At 46.6% G+C, this 23,319-nt stretch overlaps 1 protein-coding gene across 1 annotated transcript in view; it reads right to left on the bottom strand.

Moving 5' to 3' along the window:
- The window catches only part of LOC139619978 (ski oncogene-like), a 73,134-nt gene that overhangs the window by 49,013 nt on the left and 802 nt on the right, over positions 1-23,319 (bottom strand). The window contains exon 1 of the mRNA XM_071475067.1: positions 22,787-23,319. This exon is cut by the window's right edge and continues 802 nt beyond it. Coding sequence (XP_071331168.1) covers positions 22,787-23,319 — 533 coding nt within the window. The remainder of the gene's footprint in view (positions 1-22,786) is intronic.

The raw sequence follows: 23,319 nt of genomic DNA, 5'->3' as shown, positions 1-23,319 counted from the left end.
TTCGTGCTGAGGAGCGATTACCTAGTTTGCAGTGCTGGTAATCTGAAAAGCAGCTTGGAGAGAGTTTTTAAAGACGCAGCAGCGGTGGCAGCCTGTCCCCTCTCCCCCCTGTCCGACATGGGCCGGCCTCACAAGGCTGCTATAAAGAACCACATAGAGGTGCAGCTCACCAAATTTACAGCTCCAATACAACACAATGTGCTTTGTGAAGTAGGTCAGGCGATACAAGTAGGTCCCACGTACGCACTACGGGAGTCCCGCAAAAAGCACATCAGTGGTGTTGACACTGAATCTCCCGCTGATAAAAATGTGAGCAGATAACGTGCGCAGCTTTTCAGGTGTCGTTTCCAGTGCAGACAGCACCAGATGACTATTCTGAGCTCCAGCAGGGCCGTACCCAGAGGACAGAGAGCAGGCTCTGCTCTAGTTTTGAGGCTGCTGACCTTCTGTCTCTTTTCTCCTCAGGAGAGTAAAGACGAGTCCAGAAATGACACCAGACTCCCTGTAAGCTGCCAGTGACTCTGAGGAGAATGGGGAGGGACTGAGGAGATGAGCAGGCTTCAGACAAACCAGCACCCCGTTAATTTGAATGAAAACATAATTGAGAAATTCATACACCTCCTCATATCTGGTCAATCACTGCAAGATCTTGTCATCCTCTGCAAAAAGCCACAAAAACGGCTGGATGCAGCCCCCCATGGCTGAGAGCGGTGACTGCTTAGTTGTGACATCACAAAGTTCCAGAAGTCCTGACGGCTGGTTTTAAGGCTCAGTGTCTGAATACAGGCTGTGTGCATTTCTCTGTGGACTGAGGCTTTGATACTTTCACAGTATTAATATAGAACCTAGACCTGCTTTATAATCAGAAACACATGGACATCTACCTTTAAACCTTTAAAAAACGTCCTTCTACAGCGTTGACTTCAGATTTTTCCAGGTTCTATGCCTCATAATTCACAAAAGTGTCCTTCTAATGAGTCGACTTGTGTTGTGCACCTTGTGCATACATATGCCTCACAAATAATTGCATTGCTCAGCCCACTAGCTTTTTGTGTCCAAACCAGAAGAATAGAGAGAGAAGAGAGGGAGAGAAAGGAGGGATTAGTGGGACGGATGGAGGCTGAGGCCCACATCTGGTTAATTGGGGATGACAGGGCCTTGGATCATCCCTCCCAACAACAGGAGCTCTGAAAGATGGGGTGTGTGGGGATGGAGGGGGTGTACCTGTGACCCTATGGAGTGTGTGATGACTATAGGGGCTGCTTGAAAAACAAATGGCTGAGTGTGTGTGTGTGTGTGTGTGTGTGCGTGTGTGTGTGTGTGTGTGTGAGAGAGAGGCAGCAGGGCGGGGGTTACAGTTTAGAAACCTAGTATGTGTCAAAGTGAACAACGGCATCGTTTACGTCTCCAGGTTTCATTATCATGTCACTCTGTGTGTGTGTGTGTGTGTGTGTGTGTTTGTGTGTGTGTGTGTTGGTGTGTGTGCATGCTTCAGTGCACCTAAACTCTACTGCCGCTGCAGGACAGTACACACACACACACGCACCAGTGCCATCCTTCCACCTGTCCAGTGAAACATAAATCGTGCACGTTGGCCTGTCTCCAGCAGAGGGCTGTTGTTACACTGGGCCTTAAAGGCACCACGATGATGATGATAGTTTTGCATCAAGCAACGCAATTCACAGGAAACATATTTTATCAAATTAATATCTGGCACGCATTAGCATCATTATCTTTAAAGGGGCAGATGCAATAATATTGTGGTTTAATGTCGTAAATGGAAAAAGATGATTTCCCATTGGATCCTAAACTTTAACCCAGATATGTAAATTTTCATTCCCCTCCCAGTGAGCAGCGTGGAGGCAGACAGCGCCACTCTCGTTCTGTCTGCCGTAAAGCCGCTGTGAAATTGTTCAGTTCAGTTCTACTGAGGTAAGCATGCTGGGAGCCTGTGGGACCCTGTGTGTGTGTGTGTGTGTGGGAGCGTGTGTGTGTGTGTGTGTGTGCGCACGAAAGAGTGTCTTCAAGCGGACTGTGCAGCATGGGCAGTGAGGCACACTGTAATGCGGGGGAAAGAAGAGAGAAAAAGAGAGAGCAAGAGAAGAATGGATAAGCGAGAGAGAGAGAGAGGAAGAGCGAGCAAGCGAGAGAGTGAGAGAGGGACGGATGGATGGATGAGTGGATGGGAAAGAGAACGAGAGAAAGAGAACAGAGAGACGCTCTGGTCAGGCACGCGATGCTTGGCTGGAATCAGGTCAGGCCCACATGAGGCCTCCCTCGCACACACACTCTCAGCAAGAAGGGTTCCACACATCAGCGGAGAACATTCCTGCAGGGTTCTGTAGAGAACCTTTTAAAGCAGCACTTCAACATTCTGCAGTCTGCTGACCCAGAGTCAGTTAAAGGAGCAATCTGTACGTTGTGCTTTTAGCCACGGTTAGCTTCAGCAGCTGTTTACTTGCTGAGAGCTTCAGCCATTGTTGCGTCTACAACACAGGAGGTTATAATTCGTCCTCTGAGCAGCTGATGTTCAGGGAAGACGAGGACGGGCCAGCCTGGCCGGAGCTAGCTGGTTAGCATGCAGTTTTAAATGATGTGGAGCTCGTTTAATATGATGTATGATCCACTTCTCAGACCAACACTGAAGAACCCACTTTTTTTTCAGTGTTGGACAAAGAGCTGTGTTGGTGTGCAGCTCTGCTAGCTTAGCTTTCACACACAAACACAGTTCAGCCGCCTCCACCTGGACAGGTTTACTTCCTGGATGTCTCTTCTACATCTAAACTGAATAAACAAATGAAATGTGAATTATTTGACTGTGTCTGAGGCGTTTGGTCCGTCTGCTCCAGTCCTTGTGTTACAGACTCACTCACAGAGGAGCAGCTCAGACCAGAGGTGAGGAAATGTGACACTGTGTGTGTGAAGCTAAAAGTAGACGTCACCCTGCTCTTACACACAGACCTGCACACATATAGACAGTACTACAACCCCAAACATGTCTGAAAGTGGATCCCAGATGCACCTCTGGGCCCTTCACATTACCACCTCTTGACCTCTGCTCAGGCTAATTACCGGCCCCATCGCTCTCCAGTCTCCCGACAACACTGTGTCGTGCTGACCCCAAACCTAACTGGCTACTGCTTTAATTAAAGCTGTCTTCAGGAACTGACCCGTCACCACCATCCCCCTCCACCCACCTTGCACCTCCATCTCGCTCTTTGACAGTTGACCCCGAGCTGCCATCTCGCCTTAACGGAAACACGAGCCAGCCAGCTGCGGGTGATCGGCAACCGGAGAACAGGTAGTGGCTTAGTCTAAACTCATCAACATCACACGATCTGAAGATGAAGATGATGTCACTGGACTTTGTGGTTTGTTTTCTCAACAAAGCAACAATTTCAGCTGCACTGATGTTACATGTACCTACACATAAACACAGGCACTGCTTAAACCACAAGCCCATTAATCAATTAATCAAGGGATGGCTAACTAGCATTAGATAATTAGTCAACAAACACTTTAATAATTGATAATTAATTGATGATCTATCAAACATTCACTGGTTCCAGCGTCTCAGCTGATTTTCTCTGTTTTAGATGAATGAAAAACTGACAAATCACTAATGAAAATATAATAATCAATCTACAGAAATACTTCATTATGAAACAGACGTGTCTCCATCTGAGGTACAATGTGCTGTCCTTCTCAGATGAGCTAACATTTGCTACCAGAAGCTCCTGGTCACATCAGACCAAGTAAAAAATTAAAAACAGGGTGTGTTTTGTTTCAACTTGTCATTTTCAGTCAGACTGTGACTGCGGCTCTGTTTGAAGCGCAGCGTTCAGCTGCAGTGATGTTCCCAGTAGCCTCCAACCAAACACAGCAGCTGCTTTCATTGAATCATCTGAAACCTTTTGTTGTGGTCCACCACTGTTCTCTGGTTTGCTGGTCATCACGTTCTCGCCCTGAGCTGCTGGTGTTAAAACACTCGACAGCCTCTGGGTGGAATTCATCTCACTGCAGCAGCGATGAAAGAAGAATGAGAGTTAAGAAACCAAGATGTTGATTTTTTATCCAGGGGACAAAATTCAAAGATGATAAATAAATAAAAATAAAATAAATAAAAATAAATAAAACAAATGAAAGCTACTTTCTTAAGGTTTGTCTGGTGCTACAGTGAAGCAACTTTTGTGTGTGTGTGTGAGTGTGTGAGTCATGTTAGCACGCAGCAACAACAGCACCCGAAGCCCCGCCCACCAGCCAGCCAGCCAGGAAGCAGTCTTTGCCCGCTCCGATTTAGTCCAGGAAGACTGCGTTTGCTTAGCAACCACATTACCGCTCCAATCACAGCAGCAGCATTTGGGATAATGTAGGGCCAGAGCGCTGTGCTGTGCTGTGTGGAGGCGGTGCATTACACACACACACACACACACACACACACACACACACACACACACACACACACACAATTCTGATGCCTCTCTCACTTAATGCTGCAGCTCTTTCCAAGCATAAAAGGAAGAGGGAGAGCAGTTTTTTTTATACAAGACTGCCTTGATGCTCCAGCTACTGCTTAGCCCACTTTGAGAGAGAGAGAGAGAGACAGAGAGAGAGAGAGAGAGAGACACTGTCTGGCACCTTGAAACACACTGAAGTAAATCCATTATCGCTTTTCCCCTCCCTCTCTCTCTACGCCACAGAGGTGTCTCACTGTCTGCGGCTCCCCATCAGACTAATAGACTGAAATAGAAATTTCCGTGGTAGCTGCTGCTGCTGGTGGTGATGGCTGTGTCCACACACACAAACACACACAAACACACACACACACACACACACACACTCAGCATATAACACATTTTAAGCCATCCTCTCTTGGACCTCGGTGCTATTTCTGTAATGAAGCGTCGGTCACTGAACTTTAAGTTGAGCCAAATTAACACTGTGAAAGGGACTTTGTACAACACACCCAGCAGTCAACAAACAGGCCCACGCTCTGTGTGTGTGTGTGTGTGTGGCAGGTACTGAGCCATATCTATGATGCTGTAAAGCTGAGAGTCAGGGTGGAGCACTCAGGTCAGTGCAGTGTGTAGCTCCATTATCAAGGGCAGAACACAACATTCAGGCGGCTGCCAACTAAGTTTTACTGTCACAGACGGTCACTGAGGTCTCAAGACGAGGATCAAAGTTCAGTAGAGCTACTGTAAGAAAACACACACACACACACACACACACACACACACACACACAGAGCACGTCCAGCCCAGAGTCACGGCAGCCTGTCGACTCTCTCTGGCTGTTTATGGCTGCGAGAGTCATGAGTTTGTTATTTCTTTCAAAACACTGTCCCTGTTTGTCACCGTCTCCACTTAATTACCTGAGGACCTCATGTGACGGAGGAATTTCACTACACACACACACACACACACACACTCTGTCTGTGTTTTGACTCGGACTCTGAACCAAATCCTAATAATTTTTGCTGAATGTAACAAACACTTTGTTTCCAGAACAGCTGATCAATATGTAAAGCAGATATCAGAAGAAAGACTCGAGGAAATACAGTAAACAAATGATACAGACACTGACTCACTAATATATTTACATTCTCATCTGCAGAGCTGGTTCACTTTTCCTAAATTAGTTACAATACAAAAAAACTTATCTGCTTCAGTATCTTTACCTAGAGAATTATAAATATATGTTATTCTACAAAACACATTTTTCTTTGAGTGAAAAAAAAAGAAACGTCTCAATGATGAATTTTGTCTAAAAACAACCAGCAGCTCCAGCATGTCTCCAAATAAATAAATGACACTTTGGATCAGAGACGGTGAGATGAAAGGAAACCAGAGCAAGTGTTTAACAAGCTTTAAAACTTGATGGTTGAACTGAAATTGACTGGTTAATGGAAAATTCGCCATGAACAATTCTACTGATCGATTAATCACTAAAATCATTTATGAGCCAAAATCCTCAAACACTGGCTGGTCCCAGTTTGAGGGTCTCAGCTTGGGCTCGAGGAAAGTGTGATGAGCATCTAACAGTGTTTTTAACATTGGACAGACTAAATATTTAACAATTCATTGACAAAATGGTAAACAGACTATATTGAATTCAGTGATCGCTTTTGACACTCAGCGCAAAAAACGCCCTGAGCCTGGAAACCAATGAATTCATGGAGAAATTTCCAGGTTCATACAACATTAACAAGTATCTTCTAATGCAAATGGAGCAATCGCTGAGTGCAAAATGCTTTCAGAGACGAACATGAGCCTTCATGGTTTAGTGCACGAGGAGGAGGAGGAATGAAGGGAAGCCGACCACGTGGGGCTTTTTTAGCACAAATGGAAAACTTCCTTCCTCTGTTTTCTCCGGCTTATTCACCAGGTTTTATTTGTAACCTCCGATTCTGGCAGCTCCTCCACTTGGACCCTGCATGTAGAGCTGCAGGAAGCCTCCCCCACCCCCCTGGGCTGGGACACTGCTGTTAGTTTTGTTTTAGGAGGTGTTTTTTTTTTTGCTGCTCGGGGTATATCTTTGTGAGGGCAGAGCACAAAGAGGCCCTTTGGTTCAGTGCAGGGTGCTGGGCAGCCTCAAAATCGAGCTGGCGGGCTAGCACGTACTGGCGCTTTCCACTCCAGAGCCGGACATTTTGTTCCACTGTTGAACTCTGGGAGAGGCTAAGTGAGTGAAAGAGAGACATAGGGAGAAAGAGAGAGTGAGAGGCGTCACTCTGGAGCCAAATCACATGGTTTCCAGTGGTGAGGGAGGAGGGCGAGAGGTGAGGGGAGAGGGTCTGGAGTTTAGTTTGACACATACAGGATACCGGAGACAAGCTTCCTTTAAAGGTCCCGTATTTTACTCTTCCTCTGTGGTTTATCCGAAGTGTTGATCTCCATAAGAAGATTTATTAGTGGTTTTAAGAACCAAAAACCATCTCAGGATAGTTTTACATCTCTGGGCCTCTCTTCTGATTGGCTGACTGTTTTCTGAATGATCCAATAAAAATATAGCACATTTCAGTAAAACACTCAGAGAAACCAAATCCTGCAAGGTTTTGGGTGGGCGGGGCTTGGGGTGTGGCTGAAGGCAGTGACTGCTCTGTTGTGACATCACAAAGTTCCAGAAGTCCTGACGGCTGGTTTTAAGGCTCAGTGTCTGAATACAGGCTGTGTGCATTTCTCTGTGGACTGAGGCTTTGACACTTTCACAGTATTAATATAGAACCTAGACCTGCTTTATAATCACAAACACATGGACATCTACCTTTAGACTGTGTGGAGCTTTAACCATTATTGTATGGAACTGCATATCTTTCAGTTTAGCATAATTCTGTCTGGTAGTAGTTTATGACAACTCAGCTAGGTAACGTCCAAATACGTTTTGCGTTTATGCTAATCTCAGGGTTAATTTAACCCTGTTTTGAACAGTAAATTCACATTAGGACTGATTTCAAAAACTACAAAAATAAGACCAAAATTGTAGAAAACTGGTGCTTTAATAACAAACATGTATTTCTCAATGACTGTCTAAGGTTCCTGAAGGTTTATCAGTTCAGTCACAGCCAGGATGAAGAAAAAAGGCAGCAAGTAGAAAGAAGACTAAAACACTGCAGCACAGACAGTGTCGACATTTGGGTCTGTTATGTCAGAAGTGCTAAAGATGCTTCCGACGGCAGGGCGGAGACGCCACAGGAAGCCAGCGAGGTGTCGAAACCAGAAGTCTAAGTTGCTGCCTCTGCGGTAGGAGCTCAGACTGACAGTCTGCAGGGTTGTTGTGACTGACAGCCGACACGCTCCTCACCCTGGCTGTACTCAGAAAAGGGGAAGCAGGAGAGATTGCAGTGCAGCAGGTGAACATGTGACACCACATGGGTTCACTTGTTCAGTTGTGTGTGTTGTACTGTGGTTTCATTTTGTACAAAAAAAGGGCCCCTCCCTGGGCTTCTGGCTGTTGTCCACTGACAGTCACCCCACACAGGTCACATGATGAAGGGGGAGGGGGCTTCCTTTGGAGCAAACTCTGGTATCAGCAACCTCTCTGACCCCCAGTGATGAACTGTAGGCCAGACAAGGAACAACAGGATCCCCGTGAAGCAAACATTTACACAGTCACAGAGGTGGTCCCTGACGGAGGTGCATGTTTTTGCAGGATTTAGACCAATATCTGGTTTTCAGTCAAAGGTTTGAGAGCTCAAAAGCTACAAGAAAACCAGAAAGAATATCCAACTGCTAACTTGCTAACATTAGCACCAAAAAGAAGGTGAACTGAGGCAAAATGCCAAAAAAGCAGCTCAACAAATGAGGATGAAATTGAGTCCAGGCCGAGAGGGGAGAGAGATGAATGTCGTTTCCTGTCTTCCATCTCATCCCTCTCTCTCTCTCCCTCCCTCTATCTCACTCCCAGCCAGGTTGGTTTCTCCTCTAGCAGAGGGAAGGCTAATGGACACATTAGCCGCCGGCTTGTCCCTCTGCGGCGATTAGGTGGCTGTGAGGTCATCCCTTCACTTCTGCTCCCATCCACATTAGGGATCTATCATTTCATTACTGCCATTGGGGAGGAGGGGAAAAGGCTGAGACGTCCATCATCCCTCCATTCATCTATCCCTCCTTCGGTTCATCCATCTATCCATTTCACTGCTGCCAAAATCAACCAGGCAGGAGAAGTTAGCAAACGGAGGAGAGAGAAAAAGATTTTACTGGATGGTTTGGTGGGAAATTAAACTGTCAGCTGAGATCAGATACCAAGGGGGACAATGAAACCAACGAGTGCTGATATTATTTTACATCTTCTAATTGGGATCATTTCAACTTGACTGAATTATAGTGAAACTGCTATTTGTTTGTGGGATATCACTGACGATGGCGACGATATGTTGACGATACCATACTCTCCCTGTTCTTCCTGACGGACAACATGATACCCAGAAGTTACCTGTAGCCAATAGGATTTCTCTGTTGCGTTTTGGATGATGAGAGAAAATCAGCAGCAGTTTCTGATCCTGACAGGTTTGGTTCAGCAGGATCATCTTCACTAATGACTCCACTTTATGATGTTTAAAGCCTAAATACAACCAGCAGCAGTAAGAAGCTCATGTTAGGCTCTAAACCAACGACACCACGGTCACATGACTTCACCGTCACCACCACTCACCTCCAGCCTGTAGGTTGATTCAGCTCTGAGCTCTTCTACAGAAGCCTTTCCTCTGACAGAGTTAGTGACAGTTTGTAGAAACACAGCGAGGCTGTAAAGGTGGACTGGTGAGGAGATCGGTTTTCATGTTGGACTGATGACACTTAACGTCCCCGACAACCTCTGTCGTCTCATTTAGACTCTTGTTAGAGTCTTGTTGTTAGTTTAGACTCCGGCCTTTTTTAACAGACGGAGAAGCTTCAAGAATCAGGACTGAGGGATTTACTGACGGATCTGATGTCAGAGAATCAAACCTGAACATGTGTTGAGCTGCTGTTAAACACAGACCTGACTTCAGTCATCAACCTTCAGGACCAGGGAGCAGGAGGTGCTCAGATGCAACTAAGTTCCAGGTTTTAGCAGCACTATTGTCTCAACATGAATCTCATACTTCTTCACTGATAGCTCACAAAAGATAATGAAACACCACCTTCAATTCAGACTGGACTCCAGCTGGTTCCAGCTGGTCCTTCTGTTCAGCACAACATTCATTACCAAACTCATCTCTGTTTTCAAGGATAGCTTGAAGACCTTCCTCTTCCAGGAGTATTTACACCCAACGTGCTCTTTCTTTCTCTCTATCCCTCAAGCTCATTTAAATTTCACTTCATGCACCTGCAAACTTTGTGGCACTTGTATCACATAGAACATGGAACTGAGTGTTGGAGAACTTGTTCTCAAAAGCTTTGCCTTGATCTGCTGCAGCTTGGACTGCACCTCAGTGAAGTGTCTACCAAATGAATACACGTAAATGTAAAGTCCTTTCAGGATCTCCTTGAACAGTCTCAAAGAGCCCAAGAACCCCTTTGACAACTCAGATGATGAAGTGTTTTAAGATGGGGGTTAACTGATTCGACACCATTCATTTGATTCACTGGGACGCTGACAGTCGATGGCTCCTGATTGGATGATGTGAAGGACATCCAGGCCTTTGCTACCTTTCTTCTTCATTTTAAGGCTTAGAAACAGAGTCTGATCCTGTCGTTGTGAGTTGCTCTCAATAAAATCTCTTCTTACATGCATACAGTGTGAAATCACACCAGGTGTGTGTGTGTGAGAGAGAGAGAGAGACAGAGAGAGAGACAGAGGGAGAGAGAGGGGAAGAACATGTGTGCATTCCCAGCTGTGGGTGCATGTCTGCTGGACCTGAGATGTATTGATTGCTGCAGGAAGTGGAATCTGATGTTTCACAGCGCTTCCTGAGCTGGATGGCTTCACCGCGGATGGTGAAAGCAGTGAGAGGTGGGGATCTGGCAGGGTAGAGGAAGGGGCTTGACACAGGGGAAGTAAACAGTTCAAGAAAACATGAAAGGTCGAGAGAAAGAGTGCAGAGACAGAGAGACATAACACCTCTGGCTCTTGGGCTGAGACTAAACACTGGGCCCCATCTCGGCTTCTTCTCAGAGCGCTGACTCTGCTGTGTGGAAAATCAAGCCAACCCTCAACGCTCCACCCTGTCTCAGACCTGATGTCTTGTACCACCATTCATCCAGACAGTGTCTATATCAAGATAAGAGGGACCGCAGCACATATCTCAACCAGGCTGTAAAACGCAAATACATCAGGGCCGACCACTTGTGATTGGATCTAACCTCCTTGTTCACATTCGATTGTATCTTTGAGAAATGTCACCACTTCTGAAAGAGAAAAACAAATACACACTCACACCTGGCCATGCTGCCAAAGGAGGATGTGGCAGGTATTTCATACCTCACCTTGATTATAATCTTCATAATGTCCCTGGTTTTCGCTGCTCTATGGTTGTGATATTATAATGTGCACAAAAAGGTTATTTTCACAAAGGTAAGGGAGCTGTGATTCAAACGAGATGAATCAGTGAAAAACCTTAAGGTCCTGACAGGTCTGATTATTTGCACTTTCATGAGAAACATTAGATAGTGATAGGTAATTTTTTTCAGTGAAGGTCAAATGCAAAAATGACCATTCCCATTATTGTCCCAATATTTGACAAAATAATAAGGTTTTTCTTGCATGTGGTTCAGCCCCAGGTGAAAGGACGACTTTGGACAAACTGGAGTTTGTGTGAGAAAACAGTTTGAGTATGAAATCAGTTCATTAAATCAGAAAATCAAGTAAGAAAAAGAAAAAGGTGCAACGCTTTGAGTAAAAACAAACTTCTGGGTGTGAAGAGAGGATCTGATGGTGTGGGGCTGGGGGCAGTTTCAGCCCTCCACAGTGGTTCTATATGGGAGGTGCATATCGTAATCGCAATAACGCTGGTGGGAAAAGTGTGACTGCTATGCAAACCACAAGTGTTTACACACACAGACACGTACACTCACACGTACACTCACACACACATCTGGCTTAATCCTCTGCAGAGCCATGCAGACAACCAGCAGCCATGCCTGGAGAGAGGGAAATGAGGGAAGAGTGTGATGGAGGGAGGGAGGGGAAGCAATGAGAGTGGAGGTGGCGTGGCAAGGTTCAGCTGCAGCCCTGACCTGTGTGTGTGTGTGTGTGTGTGTGTGTGAGAGTGTGTGTGAAGATAATTAAACAGGGCAGACAGATGAGCCCAGTGAGAAGGCTAGAGGTCACATGGGATAAGTCAGATTGTTCAACCCCCCTCACCACACATGCACGTACACACACACACACACACACACACACACACACACACACACACACACACAGACAGCAGACATATATAAATGGCCTGGGACTTTATATAAACAGATGTCCTGCTGCTGAAGATAGCCTTGGCAGCGTTTTCTCTGAAGGACGAAGCTGAGAATAACGTCTTTGTGCTCACACTGTGTCGGAGGTGGTTACACACTCCACACATTACCTTGTCTTAGAGATCTACAATTACATTCATTATAATCCAGGGGCTTCAAGAGGCCTATTGTCTCCTCTGCTGGAGTAGAAGGAGTGTGTGTGCATGTGTGTGGGATGTGAAATCAATTGCTCGATTTTGGGTGGGGGGGTGGAGGATCGTCTGAGCCCGTCGGAGGCTCAGACTGAGACCTGAGAAGCAGGCGTCTGTGCCAGGAGGAGGGATCCCCTTTCAGTATATTGTTTTATTTAGCATCTGCATGGCCGCTTCATTTGCCAGAGTGCAGCTGGGACGGATTAATTCAGGAGATTGGTGACTTGGAGGGGGAGGAATGGCCCAGCTAGTCTAGAGGAAGGATGTTAACCACATTATAAGCCTTTGTTTCCAACACTTCATTCCTGAGGAGTAAACTGAGCCTGCTGAGCTCTGCCCCTGCACCGCCAACACCGAGAGACGCCCCGGTTTACTCAAACATACACACACATGCCTTCACCTCCACTTCCTGACAAGCTGCAGCTGAGGTGTGGCTGCAGTTCACCGACTGTGTTTCTCTTTCTGCCTGTAAGAAAACCATCCAGCTGCCAGTCTACCTCCACCACCAGCACCCCCCTCGGCTGGGTTTAACCCTTCCTCTCCAGTCCGCACTAACCGACTGCACCCTGCCCCTTCACCGACTGGTTTCACTTCAAACCCGATGATCTCACCCTTCCTCCAGACTTCATGTGTATCACACTGACACCACTGACACCAAATCCTCTTTCAGTTGTGTGTTTCGATTGCGGCACACCTGGCCTCACTGCACTTCTTATAAACTGCTGCTGTGACAAACAGAGACAGGTTTTAATGGTCAATCAAAGTTCAGGGCAGACTTGTTTTGTTGGATCAATAGGGCAGCTCAGTGAACCTCCTGATTAATCCAGTTTAAGATTAACCCAGACTGCCTTAAGAGCAGCCAGACATCACTGAGTCAGAGCAGTCTAAACAAAAGTAAACATCAGAAGTGTTTGTGGACTTTACTGCCAGGAAGATACACCTTTTCCAAGAAGAGAAACGCATGAGACTGCACTGTAAAACTCTGCTTTCCAACAATAAAACTGCCTGTGAGGAAAATGCACCGGCTGCAGCTTCTGGTGTTTTCCTCTCAAAAGTCTTTAGGTTTAAAACGGAATTTTCTGACGGTACGTTCACAATCGACAAAAACTCTGACTTAAATATTCCCTCAGGTCTGTGATGAAGCAGAAACTTAAGGCGTGAACGAGATCGACAATGATTCTCTGACCCAGAACAAGGATGGAGATTTATTTCTGTTCATTTCAAAGTGAACAATATGTTGTTTTTATATTTGAAGATTATGCTCTGTTATAATATCTCGTATAATCATATAATCAGAAGGGAACGGCTGCAGACAGTCTCTCCTCCTCAGGTGTAAATGGCACCATTTAATAGTAATCTAAGGTTTAACTGCAGCACTTTTATGTGCATAATAATAACAACTTTATTTATTTAGCACCTTTAAAAACAGGGTTTACAAAGTGCTTTCACGGACAATAAGAACCAATGGTAGTGAAAAGCAACAGAGGGAAGACAAAAAATATATAACAATGTAAAGAAGAAGGGAGCAAAACCACACACACACACACAGGCAAACAGAGTAAAAACACTATAAGATGATACAGAAATAATAAAAAGAAAAAAAAGAAAATTAAAAGATGACGTCACAGTCTATAAAATGAGTTTTTAGAAGTTATTTACTGATTCTGCCTCATGTCCTCCCCCAGGTCATAAAGTGGGGGGGCCATGATGACGCCGTCACCTTTAGATTCAAACATCGACTTTGTGTGTGTGTGTGTTGGGGGGGGGGGGGGGGGGGGGGGGACGACAAACAATGAACACTAGTCCATGACTCAGGCGCTTTGGGAGCACTGATCATCCCACAGTGCAGGGGGTGGAGGGTGGGATGTCACCTCTATCTGTCCCACAATCACAGATCCACAGCTGATACCCACCACAAAAGAGGTGACAATGGCTAGCCAGCGGACAGCAACCACCACCCCCCACCCCAGACACCATCATCACCACCACCACCTCCCTCTCTCAACAATACCTCTCAGAGCTCCTGGGAGCTGCCCTTCCACATGGCTCAGCCAGCCACTACACTGAGATTTTTAGGATAAATAATGAAGAGTATACGAAGAAAACAGTTTCTACACCAGAAGACTATTTTCTTTGTGAGTGCTCGGTTTGTGTATAAATGAAGCTTTTTCTGCTGCTGTTTTTTTCTTTAAAATAAAAATCCACATTTTGACTGTTATTACCATCCAGAGCTTTTTCAAAGCTGCTGAGTTGACTTGGAAGCTTCCTCCTCAGAGGAATCGCACTGGTTCAATCAGAAATCAGGTTAACGCAGGTTGTTAGCTGGAAGATCTCCCTGTATCTGCTTCTCCGTCTCTGCCTCTACCTCCCAAACTCTGACATGATTATTAAGAAGATGCCCTTCAGAGAAAACAGTCCACCCGTGGATTGTTGCTCCAACAGTCTGAGATGGACCACTCGCTTCTGACATGACACTATAGGAGGATATTCTAGGCCAAGCCTGGTGGATGTTAACTACACACTGCCTGTGCAGCTGACAAGTCTGTGTGTGTGTGTGTGTGTGTGTGTGTGTGTGTATGTGTGTATGTGTATTTGCACACGATTCTGTCTGCTTCTGTATTCATTATAAGACTGAGGAGGCATTGCGGGGGTGGGATCTGGATGCTATGTGAACGTCCGTGCTCATATGTGCAAGTAGTTTGTAGTGTATGTATGTGTGTGTGTGTGCACGTGGTTTGGGGCGGGGGTGGAGTTTGGGGGGGCATCACTGTGGGAGACAGGCAGATGGGGATGGAAATGAGTAGGCAGTGAGCTCATGCTAATCTCCTCCTACAGCTCCTACAGCTGATCCAGGCTCAAAACAAGCACGCACACACACTCACGCACTCTATATCCACACAACTGCAAATCAGAGGCTGGACCAGCCCCGTGTACACACACACACACACACACACACCAGATGAGGCGGAGGACACCTCTGCTATTCAAATGTCCCCATGAGTCTCACATGCACATTTTGTGAGGTGAGCCCAAAATCTTAAACACTTAAGAGCGTGCAAACATTCATTTCATGACATTATGTCGCCCGTGGATAATATGTTGGATTGTAGTGTGTGTGTGTGTGTGTGTGTGTGTGTGTGTCGTCAGACAGCCATCTGCCCTGTGGGAGTTGAACAGCAGCACGCGATTGGCCGACTGTGCTTCACGAGGCAAAGGGTGAGGTGGGTCACCTCTTTATTTGGGGTAGGAAAGGTCATGTGGTGCTGGCTGCTCTTCCAAACATATGAGTGCAAAGGGGGAAAGGGTGGGGGGTGGGGCAACACCAGAGGACAACACAAAGCGTGCTCCTGGGCTGACGCAGCAGAAAGTAAACCCCCCACCCCATCCCCATCCCACCCATCCCACCACCCCAGCCTGCAACTGAAGCTGTCCTGCAGTGGTTTCCAGTTTTAAAACCACATCTCTGAAATCAGCCGGTGCAGTTTAACCTGCTCTTCACCCCCAAACATCTACATCTGCTTTAATTATTACATCTTCACTTCTTTTCCCATAAACAATCAAAACATTCACAGTCAGAGCTTTACATCTGCTCAAAGGTGAGATATGAGAGAGTCAGATATCAGATGTGATGCCTCGCCACCGTCAGACTTCATACAGGCGTGTGGGAAAAAAATCTCACTTTCAGTCCCATGATGCAATGGCAGCCTTCACGACAAAACAAACAGACAGCAGAACTGTTCGCAGATATGACTTGAATGTTTATCATGCGTCCAATCCATACACAAAGAGGAACCGCCTCACATCCACAGTGTTAACTCACCAATTGAAAACAGCTGTGGCTTGTGGTGAGGAGACATCTATACATCTCGGTTAAAACCTAAACCTAAACCTAGTATCAGGGCTTAAAGGTCCCATGTTGTATAAAGGTAGATGTCCATGTGTTTGTGATTATAAAGCAGGTCTAGGTTCTATATTAATACTGTGAAAGTATCAAAGCCTCAGTCCACAGAGAAATGCACACAGCCTGTATTCAGAAACTGAGCCTTAAAACCAGCCGTCAGGACTTCTGCCCGGCTCACCTGGACCCACCAGGTTTAGTTTCTCTGAGTGTTTACCTGAAATCTGCTGTATTTTTATTGGATCACCCAGAAAACTGTCAGCCAATCAGGAGAGAGGCTCAGAGCCTGAGATGTAAAACTACACAGAGATGGTTTTTGCCACTTGGCAGAGTAAAAAAATATAAATTCATTGTGATGCTGGCCTCCCGTCTGAGCACCGCTGGCGTTTGCCGTGGGGCAGGTTAAAGGAGGCGAAAGGTGAGAGGACGGTGCTCAGGGATGTGTAGTTAAGGCTGAAGCTGGTCTTACAGCGCCATGTGTGTCGATGAATATTTCAAAGCACCTCTCATTAAATAAACACACCGGACCTCGCTGCCTATGGTAACCCTCCCATCAATATTGAATGCCCAGGAAAAAAATCGACACAGTGTCGTTCACAAGCCAGCGGCCAGGCCAGACAGCGAATCGCACCATGTGACTGAGGAAGGAGCTTCTTTTCCACGCAACACCTGGAGGAGGTCACCAGGTTCTTCCTTCCGTGCCGCTTTGACCATGATCCCAATAAGACACGCTCAAGGTCCCTTCACAGACTTCAGAGCTGCCACCGAGCGCGAGCTGAGTGTGCTCGTTAGTTTCACGCTTTATGGGAAGGCTGTGAATATTCTGACAGGGGGGAAATACTTCATTTCCACACATGCTCTCGGCTCCTCGGACCCATTTGCTCTGAGCTTTGCGTGCGCTGCTTTCCCAGATAACTCACATGCATGGTTGCCTACAGCCGCAGCGACATGGACCTTTTCTTTCCTCCATCTTCTGTGAATGGATGTTGGGGTAGGTGGGAGGGGTCCTGGTGACCCCTGAGAGCCTCCTTTTCCTTCCCCTGCCCCTTGTCTCTTCTCACTACAGCAGCCCCCGTCATAGTGAGGTTTATTAATACACTGTCCAGTCCCCTCCTGCCCAGGCTCTTCATGAAGCCCGTTGCTCCGTCCATTTATCACATGAAGACGCTGCTGATGGATGGAGAAGCCAGCGGGCCGGGGGGAGACGGGGGATGGGAGCGCAGCAGAGGGGGTGGAGGGCAGACAATGGCTGGCAGTGAGAGCTTAAACTTCTCCTTTTCTTTTTCTCCTTTAGTCATTCTCTCCTCCTGAAAGAGGCCTGAGCTATTTGTGACAGACAGCAGTTTTTGAACTCAAGAAAAGCTAAATTTAGTCTCCGACATATTTTTTTTTTGCACCTTAAAAACAGAGTCAGGGGTTTGAATCCTGGAAAGACTCAGAGCAGGTGTGATTCCTGAGGACAAGTCCACACAGCTACGATTTCATTTTAAAACTAAAACCATGTCCGTCCACACTAACACACCTGAAAACACACACACACACAACCATTCACACGCACTGAGCATGTGCAAGCCGGTGTAAACAGGAAGCAGGTTGTCAACTCTGCAGTTGATTGGCTGCAGAAAATCCCCTGAAGCAGGAACAGCAAAGACCACTGAAAGTCCAGGCTGATAAGAGCCAATCAGGAGCCACCGTGGGCGTCTACATCATCGTTTCCAAAGGTCTCTGTTTGTGTCCGTCCAACACAACCTGGAGGTTTAGACTAAAACAGGTCCAGCAGCGTTTTCTGAAAGTCTGAAGAGTTTAAAACTAAAACGTAGTCATGCAGACGTAGCCTGAGTTTTGTCCTGATTCCTTTGAGAAGTACAAAGTTTCTAATAAAGAGAGACTTTAGAGAGTTTAACAACATTGGTTTGTACAGAAAATGTGTTATAAGTTATTTGGATGCTGAAATAAAAACACACACTAAGTGGCCATGGTTCGGTCTGTTAAGTTACAGTAAAGTCAGAATCCTGCAGCAAACAAACACAAATGCATACAGCGCTGCTTTCTAGAAGCTTTCATCTATTGTGCACAATCAAGCAGCAACTGGGAAAATCCTCCTTTGTTCGCAGAATTTTAAAGGCTCTGAAATAAACAGCTTCTGGCAGCAAGACTTTCTGTACGAGAAGAATCACTGCACTTAATTCATTTTCCGCTGCTACTTCAATGGCAGCCTATTCAAACATTTTCCAGACAACACAACAAGCTATATAACCTGCTCTGCCACTCTCTCTCTCCTGTTTGTTACTTGTTACTTTCCCATCTACGGCCCAGACAGATGTTTAAAGACTCATCAAAACCTCCGTACAGACTTTTCATCTCACGACACACGTGTTCCTCAAAGTTTCTCACCCAGGAGCCTCAGAGCAAAGTCACGCCTCACTGAATGTTTCTCTCCAGAAAAGGAGAAAGGAGCAAAGTAAATGTAGTTTTTGCAGCTGATTTCCTGCACAGGGGAAGAAAGATGAAAGAGCTCTGAACAAGTGGCAGCATCTGTGGAAAGTAATTAGCCAAAATTTCATCTCACTTATTAACTGAACCCCTCGTTTTAAAGGTCTCATATTTTACACTTTTCCTTTGTGTTGATATTTTAGAAGAAGCGGTTTTAATATAGAACCTCGAGCTGCTTTATAATAAAAAAAGACGGGGAAATTTCACTTTATACAATATGGGACATTTAATTGACTTTACTCTGTATTTTATTCAGGCTCAGAGTCGCAGCTCAGATCATTAAAAGGCATTTTTCTGCGAGCCAACGAGCCAGTGAAGGCTCTGTATTTCTGTCACTTTGGTTAAATTCAGCTCCAGAAGTGATGGAGTAAAGACGCTTGTGTGTCAATACGGCATTGATCGCAGCGTGGACTGACTGTCCTCCATTACAAACCCAGACAAATAACTCATTATACACCTAATTTAATTTGTGGCTTCCTCTTTTTCAAAGCAGAGAACACAAATTCTCAATTCTGCTATTTGACAGATAAAACAGAGAAACATCAACACCGAATATCTGTAAAAAACGCTTTTCCTCACACACTTCCTCAGGACAAACTCAAACTCTGCAGCCGACCTTATGTAACTGTAAAAAAGGGGAATAAAAATATTCCCTCCGCTGCCTCTGCAGAGCGCAGCCACCAGCTGTTGTCCTGTCCACTGTGTGGACATGGCTGGCTGTCAGCAGGCTTAGCCAGCACTGCGCCTTGCATATGAAACAGGACATGGGCCTATATCCCCTTGGGGAGTTTGCTTCCTCTGAGCCCCCGCCACCACCACCACCGCTGCCCCACCTCCCTCCTGAAACAAGCTGCCCCTTTTTGCTGGAGGCCAGATATCCTGAGCAGCAGTGAGGGCATCTCAGAGGTGTGGGGTGGGGGAGGCTGCAGAAGTAAAAGGGGAAGTTTGAGCTCCTGCACATTCGACAGCACAACGCTTTGGAGCCAAATATTAAAAACATCACAAAGGACAAAGGTTTGTCTCTTTTCTTTGCTTTTTTGAATAGTTGTGTGTTGTAACACTGGTCAGCTTTTTGTGCACTGAGCCACAGGACGAAGCCCAGAGACTGTGCAGGAATGTGCTGGGAGTCAGCAGCACAGTAACATATGTGGAGCATAAACACAAAATGGCTTCTACACTGCATTATTGTTCTCACTGGATTCTTTCACACGTCTGTCTCTAAACACACAACTTCCAGCACCTCAGAATGAGAGTGAATCAGTGGAGAAGAGGAGATCTGGATTCCTCGCTCTGTTCTCAGTCACTGCAGAGTGTGGGGATACGCAGGCACACAGACATGTTCCAGTGTTTTCATGCAACAGCTGTGTAAAACATGTTCACCTCTCTGCAGGAGTGTACTGTAGGAAAAGACTAACTCTGCCTCTAACCACCAAGCATCCATCTGTAATTAAAAAAGTCCTGTGTCCAATCCAGTGACTTCAACAAAGAGAAGCTGCTTTATTTCTAAAACTGAAAACACAGATAAGACGCTGACTGGATCCTCGCCATTTAGGAAGGTACCAAAAAAAGAAAGTCTGATGTAAACTTGCTGGTTTTGAACTGAGCGTGACTCAAGCTGGAGCTGGCTCGAAGACAAGCACCGCCCCTCCAACCCTCCGCCCCACAATTCTCTTTCTCATATCTCCCTAAAACAGACGGATTGTGTAGAAATCACATCATCTTGAGGGCAAATTATAAAGTTAGCAGCATACTAAAATCTGCAGCCACAATCCTTATCTAAACATCCTGATGCGGAAAGCCACTGATTATGTGTGCCACCCACATCTGCACCAGCCAGAAACCAAAAGACTCGCAGCCAAGGGCATGCAAGGAGCAGCCCAGGAGAAGTGCTCCACACCCAGCATATAAATTAATTTAAACAATTCAAGAGTTAACTGCATTTGCTGTTTACAGTCAGCACTGTGGCTCACATCCTCTCAGACAAGACCAGAATGAACTTTTACTGCGCATTCACACTTCTTCCACAGACACAGACAAAAAGTCAAAAGCTGTTTTTACTCAAACAGTGTGTGATTCAGACATATGCCAGCGTGCTTCTCAGGAGGAGGCTCTCAAAAGAGCGTCTGCAAGGAGGGAAGTGCGGCAATATCACTTCCTGTGTCTGTCTGCATGCGAGACTGCTGCTAACACTTCTGTAACACGCTTATTAATATTCACTGAGCCGCCCAGTTCCTTGGCTGACAGTGAGCAGATGATGGCATTTCCTTGTGCGCTGAGAGGTAGAAAGGCAGCGCAACGCAGTCTAGCACTTTGCCTCACATCCTCCGAGTGAAGCCTTTCAAAGTGCCTGGGCTGTGCTGAAATGTGCTGACAACAGGGAGCTCTGTCGCTATAAGTTTAGCGATATTCCTCAACTCCTACCCAGCATGCATTCCCTCATTAGCGTTTCTTGAAACAGGGCACTTGAAGAAGAAAAAAAAAAAAAGGAGGAGTCGAATTAAAAAGCAGGGGAGAGGCTCAAATGAGCCTTGAGCTTAACACTTGGGTGCCCTGTCGGCACTTATAAAAATAGAAGAGGCCCCTGAAAGTGGGGGTCCTAGAGGTGTGCCCACTCAAGTCTGAATGAAAGTGTGTGCCAAGAGTGGGTATTCACCATGCATGGCAGGACTCTGGCTCTCTTCAGGACTTCAAGGGTCTCTCTGATTTCTCTTTCTTTAGCAGATTCCCCCTGAAAGAAGCCTCCTCGGTGGGGGCTGGAGAGAAGCTGCTTGTAAACACTTTTGCAGTTGCTTTCTGTGCCTCATCAACAAGTCTGCTGCCCCCACAAGCCCCCTCTGGTTTCAATTAGATTGGAGTAAAAAGTAGGTAAGAGGGGCAGGATGAGTGCGAGTGCATGTATGTCAGAGGTGGGTGGCTGGCCTGGGGTAAAGTGGATGTTTTTTTTTGGGGGTGGGGGGGTTGTCCCGATGTTTGCTGAATGCTCCCCTTTGTTGGGATCATATTATGTTTCCACCACAATACTTCTAAACCCTGCTTCATCAACTCCATTCATGTGTAACAGTTCATGCAAATGGCCACACTAGCCTTTTTTTTCTAGAGGTGGGGTGGGGGGTGGGATTCTTTTTATCTGTCTACCACCCAGCTCCCCTCTCTGCCTGCACACCGAGGCTCAGATTATAATCCCCTCATACATCTTTACAGTCAGTTAGCGCAAAAGCAAACTGGGGAGGGGGCACTGAAAACCACAACAAACCCCCCCCCCCCCCCCCCATAAAAAAAAAAACCCAGAGGAAACATGCAGAGCTGAAACTGACATGGATGCTCCAATTCTGCTTCAGCAAAGAATGTAGAACTATCACAAATAAACAGAGAATCAGAGCGCGTGGTTAAAACCAGAGAAGAAGAATGAAAGCCTGATAACAGGCGCCCATCAAACCCACACACACCTTACAGTTACTGTGACACATGAGTTTCCACACACACACACACACACACACACACTGAAGGAACAGTCAGAAATGTAGACGGAGAGATATCTTCTATCCTGGTGTGTGTGTGTGTGTGTGTGTGTGTGTGTGTGTGTGTGTGTGTGTGTGTGTGTGCATACAAGCTTTTTGTAACCTCTTTGGGACAGTTTCCAGAATAAACACTGACCTTGTGGGGACCAAAGCCCTAATGAGGCAAAACATCTTGTCTAAGGTCCTGGTTTAGAGTTGTGCTGGCCACAATGAATGGAAGTCAATGCAATGTCCTAACAACCAGTATGTGTGCATGTGTGTGTGTGCGTGTGTGTGCGTGTGTGTGTGTGTGTGTGTGTGTGTGTGTGTTTAAAATGTCTCTGTTTTAATCTGAAGCAGGGAGGAAGAATTATTTCCTCACTTACATCTGAGCTGATGTTTATTTGTGTGTTTGTGATGAGCCGTGATGAGTGAGGCTGTATTTACAGCACAGGCCAATAAAGTGAGGCTGAGACGTGTTTCACAGCCAAACTAATGGCTTTATTACCACCAGAGGCGCTTTGTTGTCACTGCTGGATGAGGCCCAATTAGTAACAATATGGCAATGATGACCAAATACTGAGTGGTTTCTCTACAGCGGGGGGGTCACCGACCCCTGGAGAGACACAAATGACACATGAGACATCCAGGTGACCCTTCTTCATGCGTCCTTCAACCGGGACAAATGCCACTTTGGGGAACCCTGTCTGGGACAACCGGGATTCCCAGAAGCACAACCATGAACCAGCATGCACACCACGGCCTCTATCTGGAGACCCAGCTCCACGCTGAGGCTCAGCAGGAGGACCAACTCACCCTGGATGAAGCTTTCCTCTTGTACTTGTTGGCGAAATCAAATTTCTCCTTGATCTCGTCCAGGAGCTGCTCCAGACGGGCCTTCTCCTCTTTCCCCGTGTAATCCTGGCCCAGGAGGATGTACGCCCTCCAGTTTGCCGAGTCGAAGCCCCAGTGGCAAGTCCTGTTCTCCTGCGCCTTGTGGCTGTGCACCACGAACTTGTGGGTCGGGTACATGAGTCTGCAGTCCATGCACTGGATGCACGCTGCGCTGGGGCTGGAGTACAGCTCCGGCACGAACAAGCCCTTGCACTTGCCGAAGCACTCGTGGTAGACTTTGAAGCTCCTCTCGGTGAGCTCCAGCTCCAGCGGGCCCCCGCTCAGCTCCTTCTTGCACCGCGGCGGGTAGGCGCCTCCGTAGATCAGGGCGTTGCAGAGCCGCTCGGCGTCCGTCTTGGTGATGAGGCCGCAGGACGGCGCGGAGAAGGGCAGGATGCCCATGACTTTGAGGATCTCCAGCTGGTCCGCCGTGCACCGGGAGCAGTAGATGTGCA

Source organism: Trachinotus anak, unplaced genomic scaffold (assembly GCF_046630095.1).
Source record: "Trachinotus anak isolate AG129_WGS33_773 ecotype Australia unplaced genomic scaffold, CSIRO_AGI_Tana_v1 ptg000004l, whole genome shotgun sequence".
Classification (NCBI taxonomy): domain Eukaryota; kingdom Metazoa; phylum Chordata; class Actinopteri; order Carangiformes; family Carangidae; genus Trachinotus; species Trachinotus anak.
This window is presented reverse-complemented; position numbering and strand designations above follow the sequence as displayed.